This window comes from Mesoplodon mirus (assembly GCF_964341445.2).
Source record: "Mesoplodon mirus genome assembly, chromosome: 12".
In the NCBI taxonomy this organism is placed as follows: domain Eukaryota; kingdom Metazoa; phylum Chordata; class Mammalia; order Artiodactyla; family Ziphiidae; genus Mesoplodon; species Mesoplodon mirus.
Genome location: NC_138988.1, coordinates 55,221,512 through 55,243,433, shown reverse-complemented (window position 1 = coordinate 55,243,433; position 21,922 = coordinate 55,221,512). Strand labels below are relative to the sequence as shown.

General features: G+C 37.6%; 1 protein-coding gene across 12 annotated transcripts in view; it reads left to right on the top strand.

The window, feature by feature from the left end:
- The window catches only part of RBMS3 (RNA binding motif single stranded interacting protein 3), a gene marked incomplete at its 3' end in the record, with an annotated part of 743,397 nt that overhangs the window by 332,547 nt on the left and 388,928 nt on the right, over positions 1 to 21,922 (top strand). For all 12 annotated transcript variants that reach the window (XM_082637571.1, XM_082637569.1, XM_082637570.1 and 9 more), the window contains one exon: positions 2,905 to 2,996. In XM_082637571.1, coding sequence (XP_082493697.1) covers positions 2,905 to 2,996 — 92 coding nt within the window. The remainder of the gene's footprint in view (positions 1 to 2,904; positions 2,997 to 21,922) is intronic.

Here is a 21,922-nt window from a genome sequence, read left to right as displayed (position 1 = left end):
TCCCAAATGCCACGGAGAGGCTGCACCCGTGGGCCATGGCCGCTGAGCCTGTGCGTCGGAGCCTGTGCTCCGCAACGGGAGAGGCCACAATAGTGAGAGGCCTGCGTACCGCAAAAAAAAAAAAAAAAAAAAAAAAAAAAAGCAGTAGTAATCCTTGTCACCTGTATCTCTCCTACTCCCACCCAGTCCATCCATCACTGGGTCCTGTTAATTCTGCCTCCAGAATGTAACTCAGACCATCCATTGCATCCTGTCCATTTCATGGCCAGCTGTCATTTGTCCAGATTGCTGTAATAGCCCCTAAGGTATCTCCCTGATTCCACTCTTGCTACCTGCCTCCCCCAAAACCAATACCATCTTTAAGACAAGCCAGCTAGAGTGATATTTTAAGAAATGCAGGTCATCCCATACCACTGCTTCCTTAAAACTTTCAATAATGAACAATCAATCATCAGATTCTGTGGTATATGATCTCATTTACTTTCAGAGAAGGCATACCAATTTGTAATTATAGACTCATTTTTATGGTTATTTGTTTTATGTCCATCTCCCAACTCAACTATAAGCTGCGTAAGGGTGAGAACTGGGTTTTTTTGTTTGTTTGTTTTCACTACTCTATACCCTGTACCTGGCAAAATGCCTGACATAGAATTTCCTTATTGAATGAAAGAATGAGCCTGCAAACAGATGAGGAAGACTGACCAAAGCATGAGGTGGGAGGAGTGCCTTGTCAAACCTCATGTAGCCCGTTCTGCTGAGAACTCAACCACTCCATGAATAAGGGTACTGACTGAATGAGCTGGGTTGAATTCTTTTATGGGATTGTTTTATTTCATGTGCTAACCTCAGAGTCTAAGGGATTTTCAAGAATTGTGTCCTCTCTCTGGTGGGTTTCAGGGGCTTCTAGAAATAGTTTACAAAGTAAGATTATAAAGCAGTTCATAGTACATTATATTTGGAAAGGGCCTGTGTGGACTTTTCTTCACATCCTGGCTCTACTGATTAAGCAGCTCGTGATTTGGGACCAGTCTTGTCACCTGGCTTAAGCTTCGGTTTCTCTATGTATATACGTGAACAGGCATGAGGACAGTAGTACATGTATTATTATCATTTCATCAGGTGTCAACACATCACCCACTCAGGGCAGTTGCTGGAACATAGGAGATAAAGTCTTCATTTTAGTTTTGTCTTCCTCTCCCTCTAACTCTACTTCTTGACTTATTTTGTTCTTTTTCCTCTTTTTCTTTCTGCCTTTTCCCTCATCTTACTCATCTTAGCGGGTGGTAATACTCATATTAGTCACATAGTTTGAATTTTGTGGGAAGAAAGGAATTAGCAATACTGACAGAGCAGGCTTCCTTTTGGATTTGAAATACAAACTTCCCAGCTTCCCTGCCCAGCTTTTCAAGAGCATTTGATGGTACACTGATGTGTAACAAGTTCATTTTAGGTTAACATGCTGGGAGGGAGAAAAAGAAGAAGAGATTCAAGGGGAGAAAATTAAAAAGTTAATTACAAGAAACAACTTGGTAATTGAATTCCCTTTCACTTTTTCGTTATTTTAGTAGGGGTGGGGCATGGTCACAGTGCATGGTTAGTAGGTTTGCCTTAGCAGTTCCCCTCAAAACTTCTAAATGAGAAAAATACTGGAATACAGAGCAAATCCCTGCCTGACAGCTGAGGAGAGGAGCAGGATACGTATGGTGGGCATTGAGTGCCAAACACTCATTCTTGAGCATTTTTACTTTGAAATATTCTTGGCAGCTGAAATTACTGTTAGGCTAAGCCCTGAACTAATATCAGCTATTTTATGGGTATGCAAAATCCCCTTTTCATTTATTCTGTTTTACTGGCTGTTTCTTTGGCCTCACTCTGTACACACACACACACACACACAGGCACACAATCAGAGAACAGTATAGGCAACTCTTGTACCCTTTTCAGATTATACTTAAGTAACAAATAAGTGACATGGGTCTTTGTTTCTTATTTTATTATTTATTTATTTATTTATTTTTTTCAGTACACGGGCCTCTCACTGTTGTGGCCTCTCCCGTCGCGGAGCACAGGCTCCGGACGCGCAGGCCCAGCGGCCACGGCTCACGGGCCCAGCCGCTCCGTGGCACGCGGGATCCTCCCGGACCGGGGCACGAACCCGTGTCCCCCGCATTGGCAGGTGGACCCCCAACCACTGCGCCACCAGGGAAGCCCTGTTTCTTATTTTTAAAAGACGCTTGAATATTTCTCTATTTACTCACTCCTTATCACAGGTTCCTTAACAGTCAAATTGTTTATTTAGGATGTTATGTGTGAGAGAGACGAGGTCTGTAATGACTTAACACAAGCTTGGAAATCAACTGCACTTAACACAAGCTTGGAAATCAACTCCCTGGACTCATTCACAACCTTCATTCATTCATGTAGTCAACATGCATTTATTGAATGCCTACTGAATACCAGAAACTGTTGAGGTTGCTTGTACTAACTTCATGCTGGTTCTATCATGGCTTTTATTACCATCAGTTTTTTTGAGGTTTAGAAAATTAACTTTCGAGATAAACTTTTCTGTATTTTTCAGCATTTTGTGTTCCTCATTCTTGCAGCAAATCCACTGAAGAAAGAAGAACATGGTTAAATAATATATTACCTTACTCACCAAATTAGTCTAAATCAGCTTGCTGATTACATAGCCAATCTCAAAAGCAACCTCTAGAAAATAAGCGAGTTACTATTTTATGTTGAATGATATTGTGGTATCTTTCCTGACATATTAAGGGCCATAGATTGAGGTCTATGGTTCAAGCAGGGTCATGAGTGCAAGTGTGACCACAAACACACATTCTATTGGTATGACAGAGATGCAGCTATTTGTGAGTACTAACCAGGGTCTTTGTGTTTTCACAGGGTATGGTTTTGTAGATTTTGACAGTCCGGCAGCTGCACAGAAAGCGGTAGCGTCTCTCAAGGCAAATGGCGTGCAGGCACAAATGGCCAAGGTAAGAATGGTGTTTCGATTCTGATTTTTTTTTTCTTTTGTGATCATATATTTTTCCACTGCCCTGAGCTGAATTGAATTGGAGTTTGCAACAATTTAGATTATGTTTACTTGTTAGGGAAAATAAGAAACCCCATGATAGACCTGGCTTGGAAGAACCTGGCTAGTTTATTTCATTAATTCTTTGTGTATATTTATTACTGTTCTCCTTTATTATGGTAACCTCATTAGTGATTTAAAGGCACTTGTGAAGTGCTCTGTTTTACCCCAGACCAGAGCGGTGTGTGTATGCGCATGTGTGTATCTGGGGCTTTCACCAGTAAACAGTTTTGGAGGAGTACAGTTCTCAGTAAGATGTCTTTGATAAACTACATGTTGAAAACTCGCTCACATGCTGCGGAGAGCCAATCGCTGAATGATGGGGTGGTCTAATCTGTGCAGGGAAATAAGTTTAACACAAATGTATGTTGTCTGTATTGCTAGAATTTCACTTTGGCCTTTATAAATAGAGTTTTCTTAGATAATAATTTCCTAAATATTAATAATTTTCAATATGCTGTGATTGTTTTGTAAAACAAGTAGTCTGGAACTTTCTACCTGAAATTATAATGCGTTTTTATATTCAAGAAAACAAACAAAATCATTTATAATAGTTTTGTATCCTGATTGCAGTGGTAATTACAAGAATCTACACATATGATAAAAGTGACATGCACACATATTGTGCACACAATGTCAGCTTCCTGGTTTTGATATTGTACTAAAATTATGTAAGATATAACCTTTGAGGAAACTGGGTGGAGGGTACAGGGGATCTCTCTATACTATCATCCTGTAAATCTATGATTATTTCCAAATAAAAAGTTTTAAAAATTAGTTATAGCATAGGCATGCTTGGTACATATTTGTTTTAAAATAATGGTCATTTTGGACCATTAATTATTCACATGCAACTTAAGTTTTCTGATTACTACCAGTGAATGTGTTGATCTTTGGATTCTCAAAAGTTAGGTAGAAAAGCCAATAGATCTTGAAATCCTGATCTAATGCTTTATGCCATATTTATGTATACACTTACTCTTAACTCTTCCCACAGAGAGCTGAGTTATATTGACTAAGTTGCCAAATTTTTGGTCATTTGGATTTTATTATCATGGCTAAAATTCTCTGATGACATTTTCCAATTTCAGCATCCAATAACTAGAGGTGGTATATTTGGTTTCCTTCATCTTCACTTGTCTTCTAGCAAGCTGATACCTCCCCTATCTGTTAACCTTCTGTTGTGGGTCACTTCCCATAGAGATTACTTTGGAGGACTCATTGCCCTTTATGACACCTTAATTGTTTTTCAAGGTGGGATAAATTAGAATTTGAAATCTTTCAGCTGTGTATTTCTCATCATGATTGTGCCTGGAAGTTTTGAATTTGGTCATGAACTAAGATTGATGAAGTTAATCTTTGTAATTAATAAGGGAATTACATACATGTCTTGGTTTAAAGGTTACTTGACAAGAGTCAAGTTACTTGGCCACTTAAGTAGTGGTTTCTTATGCCCAGCAAACAAGTGATGAAATTACAGTGGTTAGGTGTATGCAAAATATAAATTGAATTTCAACTGAAAGGCAGAACCTATTGACAAGAAAATGATGAAAAACATGCTCAAGAAAAACCCTTGTTATTGACATATCTTTGATCTAGTCTATGGATACACTGCCAACTTTTGGAAATTGCTAGATTGTGGCAGTTTAGAAATAATGATTACAGTCTGTATAATCTCTACTGTTTCACATGTCCTCAGAACACACACACACACACACACACACACATAGTGTTATTTGTTGGATAAAAACCACTTTTATCTTGTGCAAGAGGAAAAGAAAGTTGTGTTTGATTTTATAACTACTGAGGATCCATTGTGAATATTTTCCCTCTGTTTCTGAGCATTTTGGTACATAAGGAATCTCTCTCTCTCTCTCTCCCCCTCTCTTTTTATTTTTCACATACACACACACACACACACCAACCACTGACATCTCATCTAGACAGAAAACTATCAAAGGGAAAATATTTTAAAGAGCTTCTAAAAAATCATTAGTTATAGTCAGCATCTTGACCCTTGCCCATGCCCACTATACACAGTAAGGAGATTCCAACTGGGATGCTTAAAGGCACTTATTTTATTTCTGGAGTTGCTTACAGATCTCTACCTTATCAATTATGCTGTCTGCGGAGGAGATTCTTATTCCCTTTTTTCCTCACTGATTTTGAATGTAAAGCCCAGAGCTGTAGATCTACATCTGCCTACTGGAAAACTTTCAGCAGTAAATGACTCTGTAATTGAACTACCAGAAGCAAGTAAATAGCCTCTCTTTGACAATGAAATGGAACAAGCTTGACCACCTGTATTAGTAGATTTCTCACTGCGCTATTGGATTTCATGGCCTTTTTCCCTTTGTCCTGGTGATAATTGTTTATTATCATATAAACCTGCAGTCTGCAAGGTGTGGGAAACTTGCACTATATTTTTTGCCGTTTAAGTATCTACTGAATTGCCGCCTGCATCCTTTTCCTTATCAGTATCCTACTATGCAGTCTGTGGGGCCAGATTTTAATGACTCCAGGATTTTCGAGCAAAAATGCCACAAATAACCGAGGTTCCCAGTAGCAACCTGGAGCAAACATGAAACGCTCCAAGTGAATCACTTTATTTAGCTAACTTACTCCAATGTGTGCATATGAAAAATTCAACTGATTTGTCAACCAGGAGGAATTAATAAATCATCCAGTAAGTGGTAATTGATTAATAATGTATAACCATTAACACAGACTGACATTTTCTGTGTACTTGCTGTTCTGCCAGAAAGGGTTTTTAGGGATCAAAGGGTGTTTCTTTTAAGAGAGCAGATTTAAAATATTTTATTAATACATAGCGATTAAGAGCATAGGTTTGGAGGGAGATATACTTGGCCTTGAATCCTGGCTCTCATACCACCTGGCTGTGTGACCTTGTCTAGCTTATTTAAATACCTCTGAAATTCTCCAATAATAATACTTAGTTTATAGGACTGCTGTGAAAATTAACTAAAAATAAACACAAAGAATTTAGTATAGTGTTTAGATTACAATTCAATACATGTTAATTATTCAATAAATATTGTTATGCATTAAATTCAAATTTGTTACTGAACTTTCTGTAAATCCTGATGTATGCTTTAAGTGTTACTTTATTTTAAAAGTTTTCTGAAAAATACAATCAATAGGATCAATCAACAAACATTTTTATTGCTTGCTAAGTGCCAGGCACTGTGCTAAGTGTTGGAGATCAACATTGAATAAAACTTCTTTCTTATTCTGGATTTTCAGCATATGATTTATCTCCTGGGATTGCTACAGCTCTGGATTAAAAATATTGGTTGTTGATACTCTTGCCAATTTTAAGGGATTTAAAAGATAGTCATTTGCCAAGGAATATGTCTCAAGCATAAAGAGAAAAGAGCTGAGAAAAACCAACTAATGATAGCTTACCTTGTAGGTGTTTATTTTACTCATTAATAAGAAAGCTGTAGATAAGCAATGAAGGGTAAATGTTTTGGGTGCCATCAAGGGTCAAGGCTGCTCTGTGATTCTTTATATGTGGCTTTCATCCATACATTTACATGTTCTTTTCTAAAGCGCCACTTATTATATCCACATTTAAGCCAGGAAAAAGAAAAGGGCAAAAGGCTGAAGAATCATAAGGCTGATTCTGAAGTTTTACAAGCTTTTCCAGAATCCTAGCTCAGGAACTTATGTTTACATCTCAATGGCCAAAACTGAGTCATATGGTTTCCCCCTTAGCTGCAAGAGATTCTAGGATGATGAGCATTTTAGCTTCTTGGCCTATAGTAGAGAAAATTAAGAGTCATTTATCTCCCTGGCTCTCCAATATACACAAACCCGTTCTTCCCATTTATACATTTTGGGTGACATGCATTCATTCTTTCCTGAAGGGAGCCCCCCTCAAAGCCTCACCCTGTAATCACATCTGGGGATGACATCATCTCCAACAGACCGAGACTCAGCTGCTCCTCTTGGCTTAGCAACTCATAGCTTTAAAAAACAAGTTATCTGTCTGTACTCCCACGATATAGAACGACAGAGAAACAACAGGAAGCATGAATCCAAGGGAAAACTACCACTTGGGAATAGAGAGAATGGAAAACAAACAGAAATCGCTGATACTAATACATATCAAATTCTACTGGGCAGGAGTAGAATTCTTGGTTTGTCAGTGTAGGATGTTCCTTGGTTAACCAGTTGCATCACCCATGTCTGCCATCCAGATGGGTCTTCCTTGCCCACTATTCCCCAGGGTCTCATGGTGGCCTCCCTGAAGGGCTGCATAGTTTTAGAAACTGAGTTTTTCTGGATGTAAATTTGGAGGCTCTGGAATGGCTCTACAGTCACCAATTATCACCAGCCAAGCCTTGAGTAACCTTGGGCTTAGCAGGCCTCTTTCTTATTTGCTTTCTGTCAATTCCAAGCATGAGAAAACAGAATACATCTCTTCCCCCCCCCCCCCCGCAGGGAAGGAGTCACCCCCTCCTCAGGGCCTTTAGATAAGGCTTTATCAGGTCTACAACAAAGACCGCCATTCCAGTCACTAACGGTGGTTCACTCCACTGTGGTATATGTAGAAGAAATCAAGGTTAAATGATCACCAAAGGGACCAAGTATCCAAGAGGATTTCAGACCATCGGGAATAATATAAAGATATTGTGTCAACCATTAGGATAATAAAATAATACCATGTCAACCATTGTAGCGAACCAGATTGGTACCAGAGGAAAGGAATTCTTTTTTATAAATCAATGACCTTAATAATAGTTCTTTTGGGGAAAAAATCATTTATTTTGAGATCAGAAGAGATCATTAAAAAATCAATGAACATAGGAAAATAAATTCTGTAAGTTCAAATATGTGTATGCATACAATTAATTTTTAAAAATGCATCACCTCTGTGGAGTCCTAACAGTTATATTCCAGTAGGAGAATTTTAGCTAATGAAGGAAGGACCTATTCCATAGAATATTCTAGACTTTTTTTCTGAAGTTCAACCACTAGCCTCATGATGTTGTCTATCAAAGCTACTCTTCTGAATGTAGAGGCACATACTAGGCTTCCTCAGCCAGATTCTTTCGGCCTATGACAATATTATTATTGCTTTTACTCTGGTTTTATTGCTTGGCTTTTATCATTTCCAGGTATATGAGAGTAAGAAGGCTATTTGGTGTCCAGGGGTCACTACATTGGTGGGGCCTGCTGGTAAACCAGCCAAACAAGGAAATTTCTCAAAGGCTTTCACGTACGAAGGAGAGAGGCATTGTTCAAGGGAAATTTTAGTAACCATGGAAGATGTTGCTTCCTGTGACTGGGTGGAAAAGTCAATCAATACATTTTATTTATTCCTAAGTATTGCATTCTTTTTGATGCTAATGTGAATGGGATTGTTTTCCTTATTTCTTTTTCAGCTATTTTCTTGTTAGTGTATAGAAAAACAACTGATTTCTGTATGTTCATTTTGTATTCTGCAACTTAACTGAAGTCATTTATTAGTTCAAACAGTTTTTTAGTGGAGTCTTAGGGATTTCTGTATATAACATCGTATCATCTGTAAACAAAGACAATTTTACTCATTCCTTTCCAGTTTGGATGCCTTTTCTTTTTCTTGCCTAATTGCTCTGTCTAGGACTTCTAGCACTGTGTTCAACAATAATGGTGAGTGTGCCCACCTGTGTCTTCTTCCTGATCTTAAAGGAAAAACTTTGAACCTTCATCATTGAGTATGATGTTAGCAGTGGGCTTGTCATATATGACCTTTATTATGTTGAAGTATGGTCCTCCTATACCTAATTTGTTTAGAGTTTGCCATGAAAGGATGTGTATTTTGTTACTATTGCTATAAACTTCTCTTAGAGCTGCTTTTTTGCATCCATTGAGTTTTGGCCTACTGTGTTTCTCTTCCGGTTTTTTTCAAGATATATTTTTTTATTCTACTTTTGATTTCTTCTTTGACCCATTGAGTTTTCAGGAGTATGTTGTTTAATTTCCACATATTTGTGAATTTTTCAGTTTTCCTTCCATTACTGAATTCTAGTTTCATAACACTGTAGGTGAAAAATATACTTGGTATGATTTCAGTTTTCTTAAATTTGCTTAGATTTATTTATTTATCTGACGTATCGTAGAGAATGTTTCTTGTGTGCTCGAGAAGAATGTGTATTCTGCTACTGTCAGATGGAATATATTTGTTCTATATTTGTCTGTTAGGTCCATTTGGACTAAGGTATACTTTAAGTCACTGTTTCCTTATTGATTTTCTGTCTGGTTGATCTATTTGTTTTGAAAGTGGGATAATACAGTCCCCTACTATTATGGTATTGTACCTATTTCTCCCTTCAGAAATTAGGATTTGCTTAATATAATGCTGGTGCTTTAATGTCAATGCATATATATTCGTGATTGTTACATATCCTTGATGAATTGACCCCTATTTATCATTGTACAATGACCTTCTTTGTCTCCTCTTACTATTTTTGACTTAAAGTTTACTTTGTCTGGCATAAGTGTAGATATTCCTATTCTCTTTTGATTTCACTTGCATCAAATATATTTTTCCATCCCTGCACTTTGAGAGTATGTGTGTCCTTAAAATTGAAATGAATCTCTTGTAGGCAGCAGTTAGCTAGGTCTTTTAATCCATCCAGCCACTCTATGCCCTTTGATTAGAGAATTTAAACCACGTACATTTATAGTAATTATTGATAGGTAAGGACTTACTGTCATCTTATTAATTGTTCTAGCTGTTTTGTAGTGCCCTTGTTCCTTTCTTCTTCTCTTGTTGATGAATTGATGATTACCTCTAGTGGTATGTTTTGATTCCCTTTTCTTTATCTTTTGTATATCTACTAGGTTTTGCTTTGCTTTGAAGCTTACATAAACTATCTTATAATAGTCTACTTTATCCTGATAACAACTTAACCTCACTCGCACACAAAACCTTTTTCTCCCTTCCTTTTATATTTTTGATGTCACAATTTACCTCTTTTTATATGGTGTATTCGTTAACAAATTACTATAGATATAGATGTTTTTAATACCTTTGTTCTTTAACTTTTATACTAGAGTGAAGTGGTTAACACACCACCATATTATAGTATTATTCTAAATTTGACTATATGCTTACTTTTACCAGTGTAGTGTATATATTCATATGTTTTCATGCTACTTTCATTTCAGCTTGAAGAACCCCTTTGTGCATTTATTGAAAGACAAGTCTAGTAGTGGTGAACTCCCTCAGCTTTATTTTGCGAGGAAATCTTTATCTCTCTTTCATTTCCAAAAGACAACTTTGCCACTATAGAGTATTCTTGACTGGCAGGTTTTTATTTCTTTTACTACTTTGAATATATTTTCCTTCTCTCTCCTGGCCTGTGAGATTCCTACTGAGAAATTTGCCGATAGCCTTATCAAGGTTACCCTATAAATTACAAGATTCTTTTTTCTTTCTGCTTTTAAGGTTCTCTTTGTCTTTGATTTTTGACTGTTTCATTATAATGGTCTTAGAGAAGATCTTTCAAGTTAAGTTCATTTGGTGACCTATGAGCTTCATGAACTTGAGTATCCAAATCTGTCCTCAGATTTGGGGAGGTCTCCATCATTCTTTCTTTTTTTATGAATTTTATTTTATTTATTTTTTTGTACAGCAGGTTCTTATTAGTTAACCATTTTATACATATTAGTGTATATATGTCAATCCCAAACACCCAATTCATCACACCACCACCACCCCTGCCACTTTCCCCCTTTGGGGTCCATACGTTTGTTCTCTGCATCTGTGCCTCACTTTCTGCCCTGCAAACCATTTCATCTGTACCATTTTTCTATGTTCCACATATATGTGTTAATATATGATATTTGTTTTTCTCTTTCTGACTTACTTCACTCTGTATGTCGGTCTCTAGATCCATCCACATCTCTACAAATGAATCAGTTTCATTCCTTTTTATGGCTGAGTAATATTCCATTATATATATGTACCATATCTTTAACCATTCATCTGTCAGTGGACATTTAGGTTGCTTCCGTGTCCTGGCTATTGTAAATAGTGCTGCAATGAACATTGGGGTGCATGTGTCTTTTTGAATTATGGTTTTCTCAGGGTATATGCCCAGTAGTGGGATTGCTGGGTCATATGGTAATTCTATTTTTAGTTTTTTAAGGAACCTCTGTACTGTTCTCCATAGCAGCTGTATCAATTTACATTCCTACCAACAGTGCAAGAAGGTTCCCTTTTCTCCACACCCTCTCCAGCATTTGTTGTTTGTAGATTTTTTTGATGATGCCCATTCTAACTGGTGTGAGGTGGTACCTCATTGTAGTTTTGATTTGCATTTCTCTAATAATTAGTGATGTTGAGCAGCTTTTCATGTGCTTCTTGGCCATCTGTATGTCTTCTTTGGAGAAATGTCTGTTTAGGTCTTCTGCCCATTTTTGGGTTGTTTGTTTTTTTATTATTGAGCTGCGTGAGCTGTTTATATATTTGGGGATTAACCCTTTGACCGTTGATTTGTTTGCAAATATTTTCTCCCATTCTCAGGGTTGTCTTTTCATCTAGTTTGTAGTTTCCTTTGCTGTGCAAAAGCATTGAAGTTCCATTAGGTCCCATTTGTTTATTTTTGTTTTTATTTCCTTTACTCTAGGAGGTGGGTCAAAAAGGATCACAGTTTCAATTTCATTACTTGTGATTGGTCTGTTCATATTTTCTGTTTCTTCCTGGTTCAGTCTTGGAAGGTTATACCTTTATAAGAATTTGTCCATTTCTTCCAGGTCATCCATTTTATTGGAATAGATTTGTTTGTAGTAGTGTCTTAGGATGCTTTGTATTTCTGTGGTGTCTGTTGTAACTTCTCCTTTTTCATTTCTAATTTTATTGATTTGAGTCCTCTCCCTCTTTTTCTTGATGAGTCTGGCTAATTGTTTATCAATTTTGTTTATCTTCTTGAAGAATCAGCTTTTAGTTTTATTGATCTTTGCTATTGTTTTCTTTGTTTCTATTTCATTTATTTCTGCTCTGATCTTTATTATTTCCTTCCTTCTACTAACTTTGTGTTTTGTTTGTTCTTATTTCTCTAGTTCCTTTAGGTGTAAGGTTAGATGGTTTATTTGAGGTGTTTGTTGTTTCTTGAGGTAGGATTGTATTGCTATAAACTTCCCTCTTAGAACTGCTTTTGCTGCATCCCATAGGTTTTGGATCATCGTGTTTTCATTGTCACTTGTGTCTAGGTATTTTTTGATTTCCTCTTTGATTTCTTCAGTGATTTCTTGGTTATTTTGTAACGTATTGTTTAGCCTCTATGTGTTTGGTTTTTTTTTTACTTTTTTTCCCCTGTAATTGATTTCTAATCTCATAGCATCGTGGTCAGAAAAGATGCTTGATATGATTTCATTTGTGACCCAAGATGTGATCTATCCTGGAGAATGTTCCGTGTGCATTTGAGAAGAAAGTGTAATATGCTGTTTTTGGATGGAATGTTCTATAACTATCAATTAAATCTATCTGGCCTACTGTGTCATTTAAAGCTTGTGTTTCCTTATTAATTTTCTGTCTGGGTGATCTGTCCACTGGTGTAAGTGAGGTGTTAAAGTCCCCCACTATTATTGTGTTACTGTCAATTTCCTCTTTTATAGCTGTTAGCAGTTGCCTTATGAATTGAGGTGTTCCTATGTTGGGTGCATAAATATTTACACTTGTTGTATCTTCTTCTCAGATTGATCCCTTGATCATTATTTAGTGTCCTTCCTTGTCTCTTGTAACATTCTTTATTTTAAAGTCTATTTTATCTGATATGAGTATTGCTACTCCAGCTTTCTTTTGATTTCCATTTGCATGGAATATCTTTTTCTATCTCCTCACTTTCAGTCTGTATGTGTCCGTAGGTCTGAATTGGGTCTCTTGTAGACAGCGTATGTATGGGTCTTGGTTTTGTATCCATTCAGCAAGCCTGTGTCTTTTGGTTGGAGCATTTAATCCATTAACGTTTAAGGTACTTATCGATATGTATGTTCCTATGACCATTTTCTTAATTGTTTTGGGTTTGTTTTTGTAGGTCCTTTTCTTCTCTTGTGTTTTCCACTTAGAGAAGTTCCTTTAGCATTTGTTGTAGAGCTGGTTTGTGGGTGCTGAATTCCCTTAGCTCTTGCTTGTCTGTAAAGCTTTTGATTTCTGCATCAAATCTGAATGAGATCCTTGCCGGGTAGAGTAATCTTGGTTGTAGGTTCTTGCCTTTCATCACTTTAAATATATCATACCATAGTAATTTTTCTTCTTCTTTAATTTTTGCCAATTTGATTACTATGTGTCTTGGTGTGTTTCTCCTTTGGTTTATCTTGTATGGGACTCTCAGCGCTTCCTGGACTTGGGTGGCTATTTCCTTTATCATGTTAGGGAAGTTTTCGACTATAATCTCATCAAATATTTTCTCAGGTCCTTTCTCTCCCTCTTCTCCTTTTGGGACCCCTGCAATGCAAATGTTGTTGTGTTTAATGTTGTCCCAGAGGTGTCTTAGGCTGTCTTCCTTTCTTTTCATTCTTTTTCCTTTATTCTGTTCCATGGCAATGAATTCCATCATTCTGTCTTCCAGGTCACTTATCCATTCTTCTGCCTCAGTGATTCTGCTATTGATTCCTTCTAGTGTATTTTTCATTTCAGTTATTTTATTGTTCATCTGTTTACTTGTTCTTTAATTCTTCTAGGTCTTTGTTAAACATTCTTTGCATCTTCTCAATCTTTGCCTCCATTGTATTTCTGAGGTCCTGGATCATCTTCACTATCATTATTCTGAATTCTTTTTCTGGAAGGTTACCTATCTCCACTTCATTTAGTTGTTTTTCTGGGGTTTTATCTTGTTCCTTCATCTGTTACATTGACCTCTGCCTTTTCATCTTGTCTGTCTTTCTGTGAATGTGGTTTTTTTGCCACAGGCTGCAGGATTGTAGTTCTTCTTGCTTTTGCTGTCTGCCCTCTGGTGGATGAGGTTTTCTAAGAGGCTTGTGAAAGTTTCCTGATGGGAGGGACTGGTGGTGGGTAGAGCTGGCTGTTGCTCTGGTGGGGAGAGCTCAGTAAAACTTTAATCTGCTTGTCTGCTGATGTGTGGGGCTGGGTTTCCTCCCTATTGGTTGTTTGGCCTGAGGCTACCCAACATTGGAGCCTACCTGGGCTCTTTGGTGGTGCTAATGGTGGACTCTGGGAGGGCTCATGCCAAGGAGTACTTCCCAGAGCTTCTGCTGCCAGTGTCCTTGTCTTAATGGTGAGACACAGCCACCCCCCGCCTCTGCAGGAAACCCTGCAACACTAGCAGGTAGGTCTGGTTCAGTCTCCTATGGGGTCACTGCTCCTTCCTCTGGGTCCCGATGCACACACTACTTTGTGTGTGCCCTCCAAGAGTGGAGTCTCTGTTTCCCCCAGTCCTGTCTACGTCCTGCAATCAAATCCCGCCAGCCTTCTAAGTCTGATTCTCTAGGAATTCCTCCTCCTGTGGTTGGACCCCCAGGTTGGCAAGCCTGATGTGGGGCTCAGAACCTTCACTCCAGTGGGTGGGCTTCTGTGGTATAAGTGTTCTCCAGTTTGTGAGTCATCCACCCAGCAGTTATTGGATTTGATTTTATTGTCATTGCGCCCCTCCTACCATCTCATTGTGGCTTCTCCTTCGTCTTTGGATGTGGGGTATCTTTTTTTGGTGACTTCCAGTGTCTTCCTATTGATGATTGTTCAGCAGTTAGTTGTGACTCCGGTGCTCTCACAGTAGGGAGTGAGAGCATGTCCTTCTGCTCCGCCATCTTGAACCAATCTGTCCATCATTATTTCTTTGAATAAGCTTTCTGCCTCCTTCTCCCTCTCTTCTCCTTCTGGAACTTCAATAACTTGCAGATTGTTTTTCTTGATGGTAATCCATTGTTCACTTATTCCATCTTTACTTTTTAGTCTTTTTTCTTTCTTCTCCTGGATAATTTCACAAGTCTTGCATAATTCACAGTTCAATTTCACAGATTCTTTCTTCTGCTTGACACATTCTGCTGCTGGTAGTCTCTACTGCATTTCATTTCATTTATTGTATTCTTCAACTCCAGAATTTCTGTTTGGTTCTTTTTAAGTGGTTTCTATATCTTTGTTTTCTCATTCTGTTCATGTATTATTTTCCAGATTTCACTTAATTGTCTTTCTGTGTTTTCTTTTGGATCATTGATCTTTAAAAGAGCTATTTTGATTTTTTTATTGGGTAAATTGCAGATGTACATATTGTTGGGATTGGAGATTATTGTGACCCTTTAGTGACGTCATGTTTCCTGGATTTCTCATGTTCCTTGATGTTGTCTTTTGCTGTCTTTGCATTTGAAGTGGCAGTCACCCCCTCTAGTCTTTACTATCTGATTATGGGAAAGAAGTACATTCCCTCAGCCCTGTTAGGGATTCTGAGGCTTTTTTGGACTTTCTGTGGCTATACCTGCCCACACTTCTTGCTCCCTCTTTTGGCAGAGCTCTCAAGCTTGTTGCCTTCTTTTGATCCTACAGCACACTACCTGGGTGCTGACATACTCTCTTTTGCTTTCTCCAGTGTGAGGCTAAAGTTCAAGTCTGTGGTGTCTTCCTGGCCTGCAGGTTCAGGTTTACTTTCCATCTGCGCTCACTAGCCATTTTCCAAAACTCATTTTTACCACCACCAGGAGTGCACAGTGTGGGTGTGGGTGTGGATGAGATACTCAGAGTTATGGGCCAAGCAGGGTGTCCCTAGTGCCTTGCAAGTGGACCTTTGATGGAGTTCACAGTGCCGTTAGTAGGATCCTCATCCCTTTTAACACCCTTTGACATTCCTATCTGCCACTCTCCCAGCCTCTTTCACACCCCAGTCATGCAGCTCAATAATCTGGATGTGACAAGGGAGAAATGTAGTGTCCCCCACAGCTGGGGAAGCTGGACATTCACACGCATGCTCATCTCCTTCTTGGGTGAAATCGCAGGGCAAGATGGTCTCTCTTGGCACTAAACTGTGCCACCTTAGGGGAAGGCTGGCATGAGTAAAGTCAAACTTTTTCTCTCACCCTCTCCAGTACATCCAAACTTGTATTCTTTGGCTCCAACTGTGTGCTATAACTTTTCGACTGGAAACCTGGACTTCAATAAAGCCTCTCTCATTCGTGAGTGATTGTCTAAGACATTGTTCTCCGGGGCTCCAGGACTATAGCTGAGAGGGACTGGTGCCAGTTCATGAGCCCTTGCAGCATCTACAGCTGGGATTGGGCTCTGTATTCCTATTACCTGATGCAGAGCTGTGTGAGACTCCTTTCAGGTCCTTTGCTGGATCCCACAGCTCCTGCAAAGGCACTTTTGACTGTGGATGGATGCCAAATTGTTGTTGAGAGGGTGATACGGGTGAAGGATATCTTACTTGGTCATGTTGTGACGTCACTCTCTGGCTATTTAATTTCTAAAGTGAAAAAGCAGACTGGAGAAAAATCATTAATGCAGTGGACTTCTGAGTCTTTTAGAGTTTCTGACTTACATAGTAGTAACTTAATGAATTTTTTTGAATGAAAGAATGATTGAATGAACAAATGAATAACCAGTGTTGTTTATTATAATAATTTTCAACTCTGATAAATCCTTGTGACCTTGAACTAACTTTTGCTCTGGAATATTCCTTTAATTCATTTCCCAACCAGATATCTGGGAGGACGTAATTCCTGAGTTCACCAAAAATGGTTTGAGGTAATCATTCCAACTATGGATTGGGGGTGATGGTGTTTATTGGATACGATGGACATCTTTGTTTCTTAAGAAGACATATGCCAGGGATTTGAAAATGAAGATGAATAGCTCACATTTCAAAAACCTTAAGGAAATTGGGTATGCAATTGCATATGCATACATGCGTGCACATACATACATCTACAAAATACTTATTTATTTTTATTCTTTTAACATCTTTATTGGAGTATAATTGCTTTACAATGGTGTGTTAGTTTCTGCTTTATAACAAAGTGAATCAGCTATACATATACATATATCCCCATATCTCCTCCATCTTGCGTCTCCCTCCTACCCTCCCTATCCCACCCCTCTAGGTGGTCACAAAGCACCGAGCTGATCTTAAAGGTGTTTTATTAACGTCATTTTCCCATGCAATTACTCAATAAATACAAAAATATTTGACAGCTTCATAGCCTGTCTACCCTTTGCTTGAAAGTGGAGCTTAAAGTAATAACAAAACTAAATAATAGGCCTCTGCAATCTCTGATTTTCTGTGCATCACATGATTTGAATCACTTCAATATTTATGGGAACTATTCATGAATGCATTACAGAGGGGAGAGATAGAAATTTGAGTGTTGTGAATGAGCTAGCATCATATCCAGCTGGACTCCTTCCCCCCCAACTCCAGGACACACATTTTACCCACTACTTGAATTAATCAACCACACCATGAAACTCAGGGTCTCCTGGCCAAATCAGTTGGGGTTGACATTCCAACTACGTGAGCACATCTGCTCATGCTCCATATATATCTAAGAAATATTCCAAACAAAAAGGAAATGTCCAACTTCAGGAAAATGGTGAAATTCAAAACAAATACAAACTTTCTTTCCCTACTGAGAAATTTTTTTTTCTCTTAATATCTGGAAAAGTGACTTATGCAACTTCTTGTGCCTTTCAATAAAAGAAACTTTTAGGTGAAGCGATACTAAGGGCTTATTTTCTCATACTGATAAATAACTTTTATCCTTTTTTTTTCTCATACTGCTGAAAGACTTTAGGCTTTTAGGATCCATTTGGTAATAATATTTTTATGTCAGACATAGACTATCTTCCCTGTTATTTACATTTAAGATAATTGAAAAGAACTGCTGGATAAGCCCAGTGCAAAAGAAATTTTACATAAAGATATTTACTAATTCGAAGGTAAATTGCTCGAGAGGTGATAGACTTCGCTGAAATTATTGTTATTCAAAAATATAGTTCATATTCTGTAAGAATAATGGCATATTGTAGGGGTACTGACATTCACATTTATATTCTTAGGGATCTGGCTTTAGAAGGAACCCTGGTCAGTTATTTGTGTAAGAAATTACACCAATTTTTAAAGATACAATATCAAACAAAATAAGAGTATTCTTGTTGGAGAATACTTTGGTGTTGAATACAACACACAGAAGTCTGTATTCTAAACTCCCAGAAAATAAAAATTTTGATTTACTAATGTGGAAGTCATTCAAAGTATCTACCCAGTTCTGGTTTCATAATCCCTGAAGTAGCTACTCCAAATTCCCCCATGAAATATACAAGATAGAGGAAAAAATAACCAATACATAACTTTGAAAAACCAAGATTAACAGAAAACAAATTTCTAGAAACACTCAAGAATACCATATTCAATACTGACACCTTGGAGCAGAATTGAGATTCTTAACACCCCACTACATTATTATTAATTAGTTTATACAACTAAGTCTAGTTTTCCTTGGTTCTCTCCTTGCTTAGCTTCTAGAAGAAGATATTACATGCAAACACACAAACAAGCCCACATCACACATAGCATGTTGTCAAATACCGGCATCTTCTATTTTGATTGTGCTTGCTGAGCATCATATTCATCTGAGGAGATTTTTTTCATTCTTTTTATGTTTTCAATAAAGAGTATCTAAAAGCAGAATCTGGGAATGTGTATTTTTAAAAAGTTTCTTCAGTGATTCTGAAGGTTAACCATATTTGTGATCAACTTCTCTAGAAGATGCCAAATGTGCAGTAAAAGGAACAAAAATCTACAAGGATGGGAAAAGGTTGAGTCCAAATTCAATAGGATAAAATCCAGAAACATTAAGCTAAGGAGAAAAAGGAACTTAGTTAACTGAAGAAATATTACAAAGAAAAGAGTGCATTAACAGAACTAGATTCCACACTGGAGGTACTTAGGGACAGAGTTGACACCATAGAAAATTAAATCTGTCTTGAAGATTTGATTAAAGAAGCTCTCCCAGTATGCAGAAAAACAAAATTGTCAAATTTTGGGAAAAATGAGAGAGAATATGATATACATGGAGGGTGGAGGGTGGAGATCCAGTGTAACAACGAGCATATCATCCAGAAGGAGAAATAAGCTGAAACAGAACCAATAACCCAATATGTCAATTGAAGCCATCTTTCCAGAGCTGATGCATCCTTTCATGGAGATTGAAAGAATTGAAAAAATTCCAAGCAAAATGAAAAGACATAATGGCTATAGATATTTTGGGTTCATTTAAACAGTTAAATAAAAAAATTGTAAATGTACATACATCCATGCAGGGGGAAAAACTTGGTTACCTAAAAAGGGCACAAAAATTAGCTCCTTTTGGGCTTTCTTGGTGGCACAGTGGTTAAGAATCCACCTGCCAATGCAGGGGACATGGGTTTGAGCCCTGGTCTGGGAAGATCCCACATGCCGCGGAGCAACTAAACCCATGCGCCACAACTACTGAGCCTGCGCTCTAGAGCCCGTGTGCCACAACTACTGAAGCCCGCACGCCTAGAGCCCATGCTCCACAACAAGAGAAGCCACCGCAATGAGAAGCCCGCGCACCACAACCAAGAGTAGCCCCCACTCGCTGCAACTAGAGAAAGCCCACGCACAGCAACGAAGACCCAATGCAGCCAAAAATTAAAAAATAAATAAGTAAATTTTTTTAAAAATTAGCTCTTTACATATTTACTATGAGGCTAAAAATTAGGAGACAATGGAGTAATGATTACTTATTGTTGGAGGTAAGACCACAAAATTATATGTTCAGTCTTCTAAATGAAGCCACAAAAACACTATCTAGTTGAAGTGTAAAGCTGATCTTCTTAATATACATAGTGATTACCTCACTTCGTAAATATTCTTAAATTCAAATTTAGTAAATAAGAAAAGACATGAGCTGACAAGTCACAGATGAAATATACATGGCCAATAACATTAAAAATAATCATAAATATTACTAGTAATGAAATGTAAACAAAAATAAGATATTTTTATTATCAAATTTGCAATGATTAAAGCAAATAGAAGCATCATATTTTGGCAAAGTTACTAATTGTTGAAATGCAAAGTGGACTGACTTTTCCAGAAATTACTTTGTTGAGTTTGACCTATTCATTTCCTTCTAGAAATCTAGCTTTAAAATAATACAACATGCAGACCAAGACCTATTGTAGAAATAATTTTAAGTGTGAAAAATTTGGATGAGATCAAATAGCCAAGAATAATTGTGGTAGACATAGTCTTTGTAGAATAGTGGTTTGATAGGTTATAGCAAACCTGTAATTCATCTACTAAAATGGTATTTTTGAAGCATATTTAATCTTAAGAGAAACACACTCTGAGTTCTAAAGAAATCCCAAAATGCTGTGTAAAAGCTCTTTGGTGATTTGTTCTGTTCCATACTGCTCTAAGTTCCCAAAATTTTATTAGTTTCACCAGCATAATTACACTAGTACACTGTTAGCTTTCCTTTTTTACACATTTCCCTTCACTTGAACTTTCTGGCCCTTTCTCATATGTATTTGACAAAAGAACTACAGATAGAGAGTGTTATTATATCTTAGGTGGAGGAAATGGTCCATGGATTAATGTCTGCAATGTGCAATTTTGGCAATCAAGGCTCACCTCAGCCTTTGCTGGGACACAGGAAACCAGCTAATGGCTGATAATGTCCAGGAAATTAGTAACTCGTGCATATGGTAAACGCTCTGTTCCCAGACAAATGATTTGTTTAACTGATGGCTGGAGTTCTCACAGGAACTGTTAGCAAAGTGGAATAGTAGGGCTTTATTAACCAGACTATGTGCTAATCCTTGTTTTTCCCTGACTGAAGAATTTTACCATCATATCCAACACAATGGGAAACTGTATACCCAGTCAAGGTGTTAAAGGCGCCAACATTCTATATTCAAAAAGGACCTTTTTATTTTAACCCTACTATTATCATAGTTTTCTTGTAACATGGTTTTCTTAATTAGTGTAAAATTCTGTAAAATGAATCATGAATATTTTTTAGTTGTGAGAAAGGTATTAAATCAGATGACTTTGCTTAATGTCCTGTTACTGTCTGTTCGTTTTGTCAGTGATGGTGCTGATTATTTATGATCCGTTGTTTGCATTCATTGATTTTCCACAGAGCATCAGGCCAGCCTTATGACCTACGTTTTCATGTTCATATTATCTCATTTAATCTTCCTACCCTTCTCCTCCTGCCCCGCTTTCATAGTCAGCATTCACATTTCCCTCAAGCCACAGTTCAAGGGCTAGTTCCTCGGGAAATCCTAATGACACCCTAGTCTTTTTATATGTTTTCATAGAACCGTGTTCAGCTTCATAGACTCTGTGTTCACAATTTGTAATTTAAATCTTATATGGGAGATAGTTGGATACAGTCCCTCTACCACCCAGAGTATAAAATTCATGGGGGCAAAGACCATAACAGTGTCACCGTTTCACAGCATCTGTCCAGCAGATAGCACAGAATAGTAAACATTTGTTGAATGAAAGAACTGTGTGGAGTTATCATTATTTGGGCTTTACAAGTGAAGAAATTAAAGCTCAAAATTTTAATTTAACCAAAGTCGTACAGCCATTAGTGCATCAGAGTGTTTTTGATTGAGTAGGACACTGAAAGCACTGCAAAATCTATTTGCTTTTTATATCAAAACTGAACTTTATTAAATATTTACCACTTCTTTGTATAGTCTTCTAGGGCACTGATTCTTAGCTAGAGACAACTTTTCACCCACAGGGACCATCTGGTGATGTCTGAAGATGTTGCCAGTTGTCACAACTCAGGGCAAGGGTGCTGCCAAGATCTACTGGTGTCCTATGG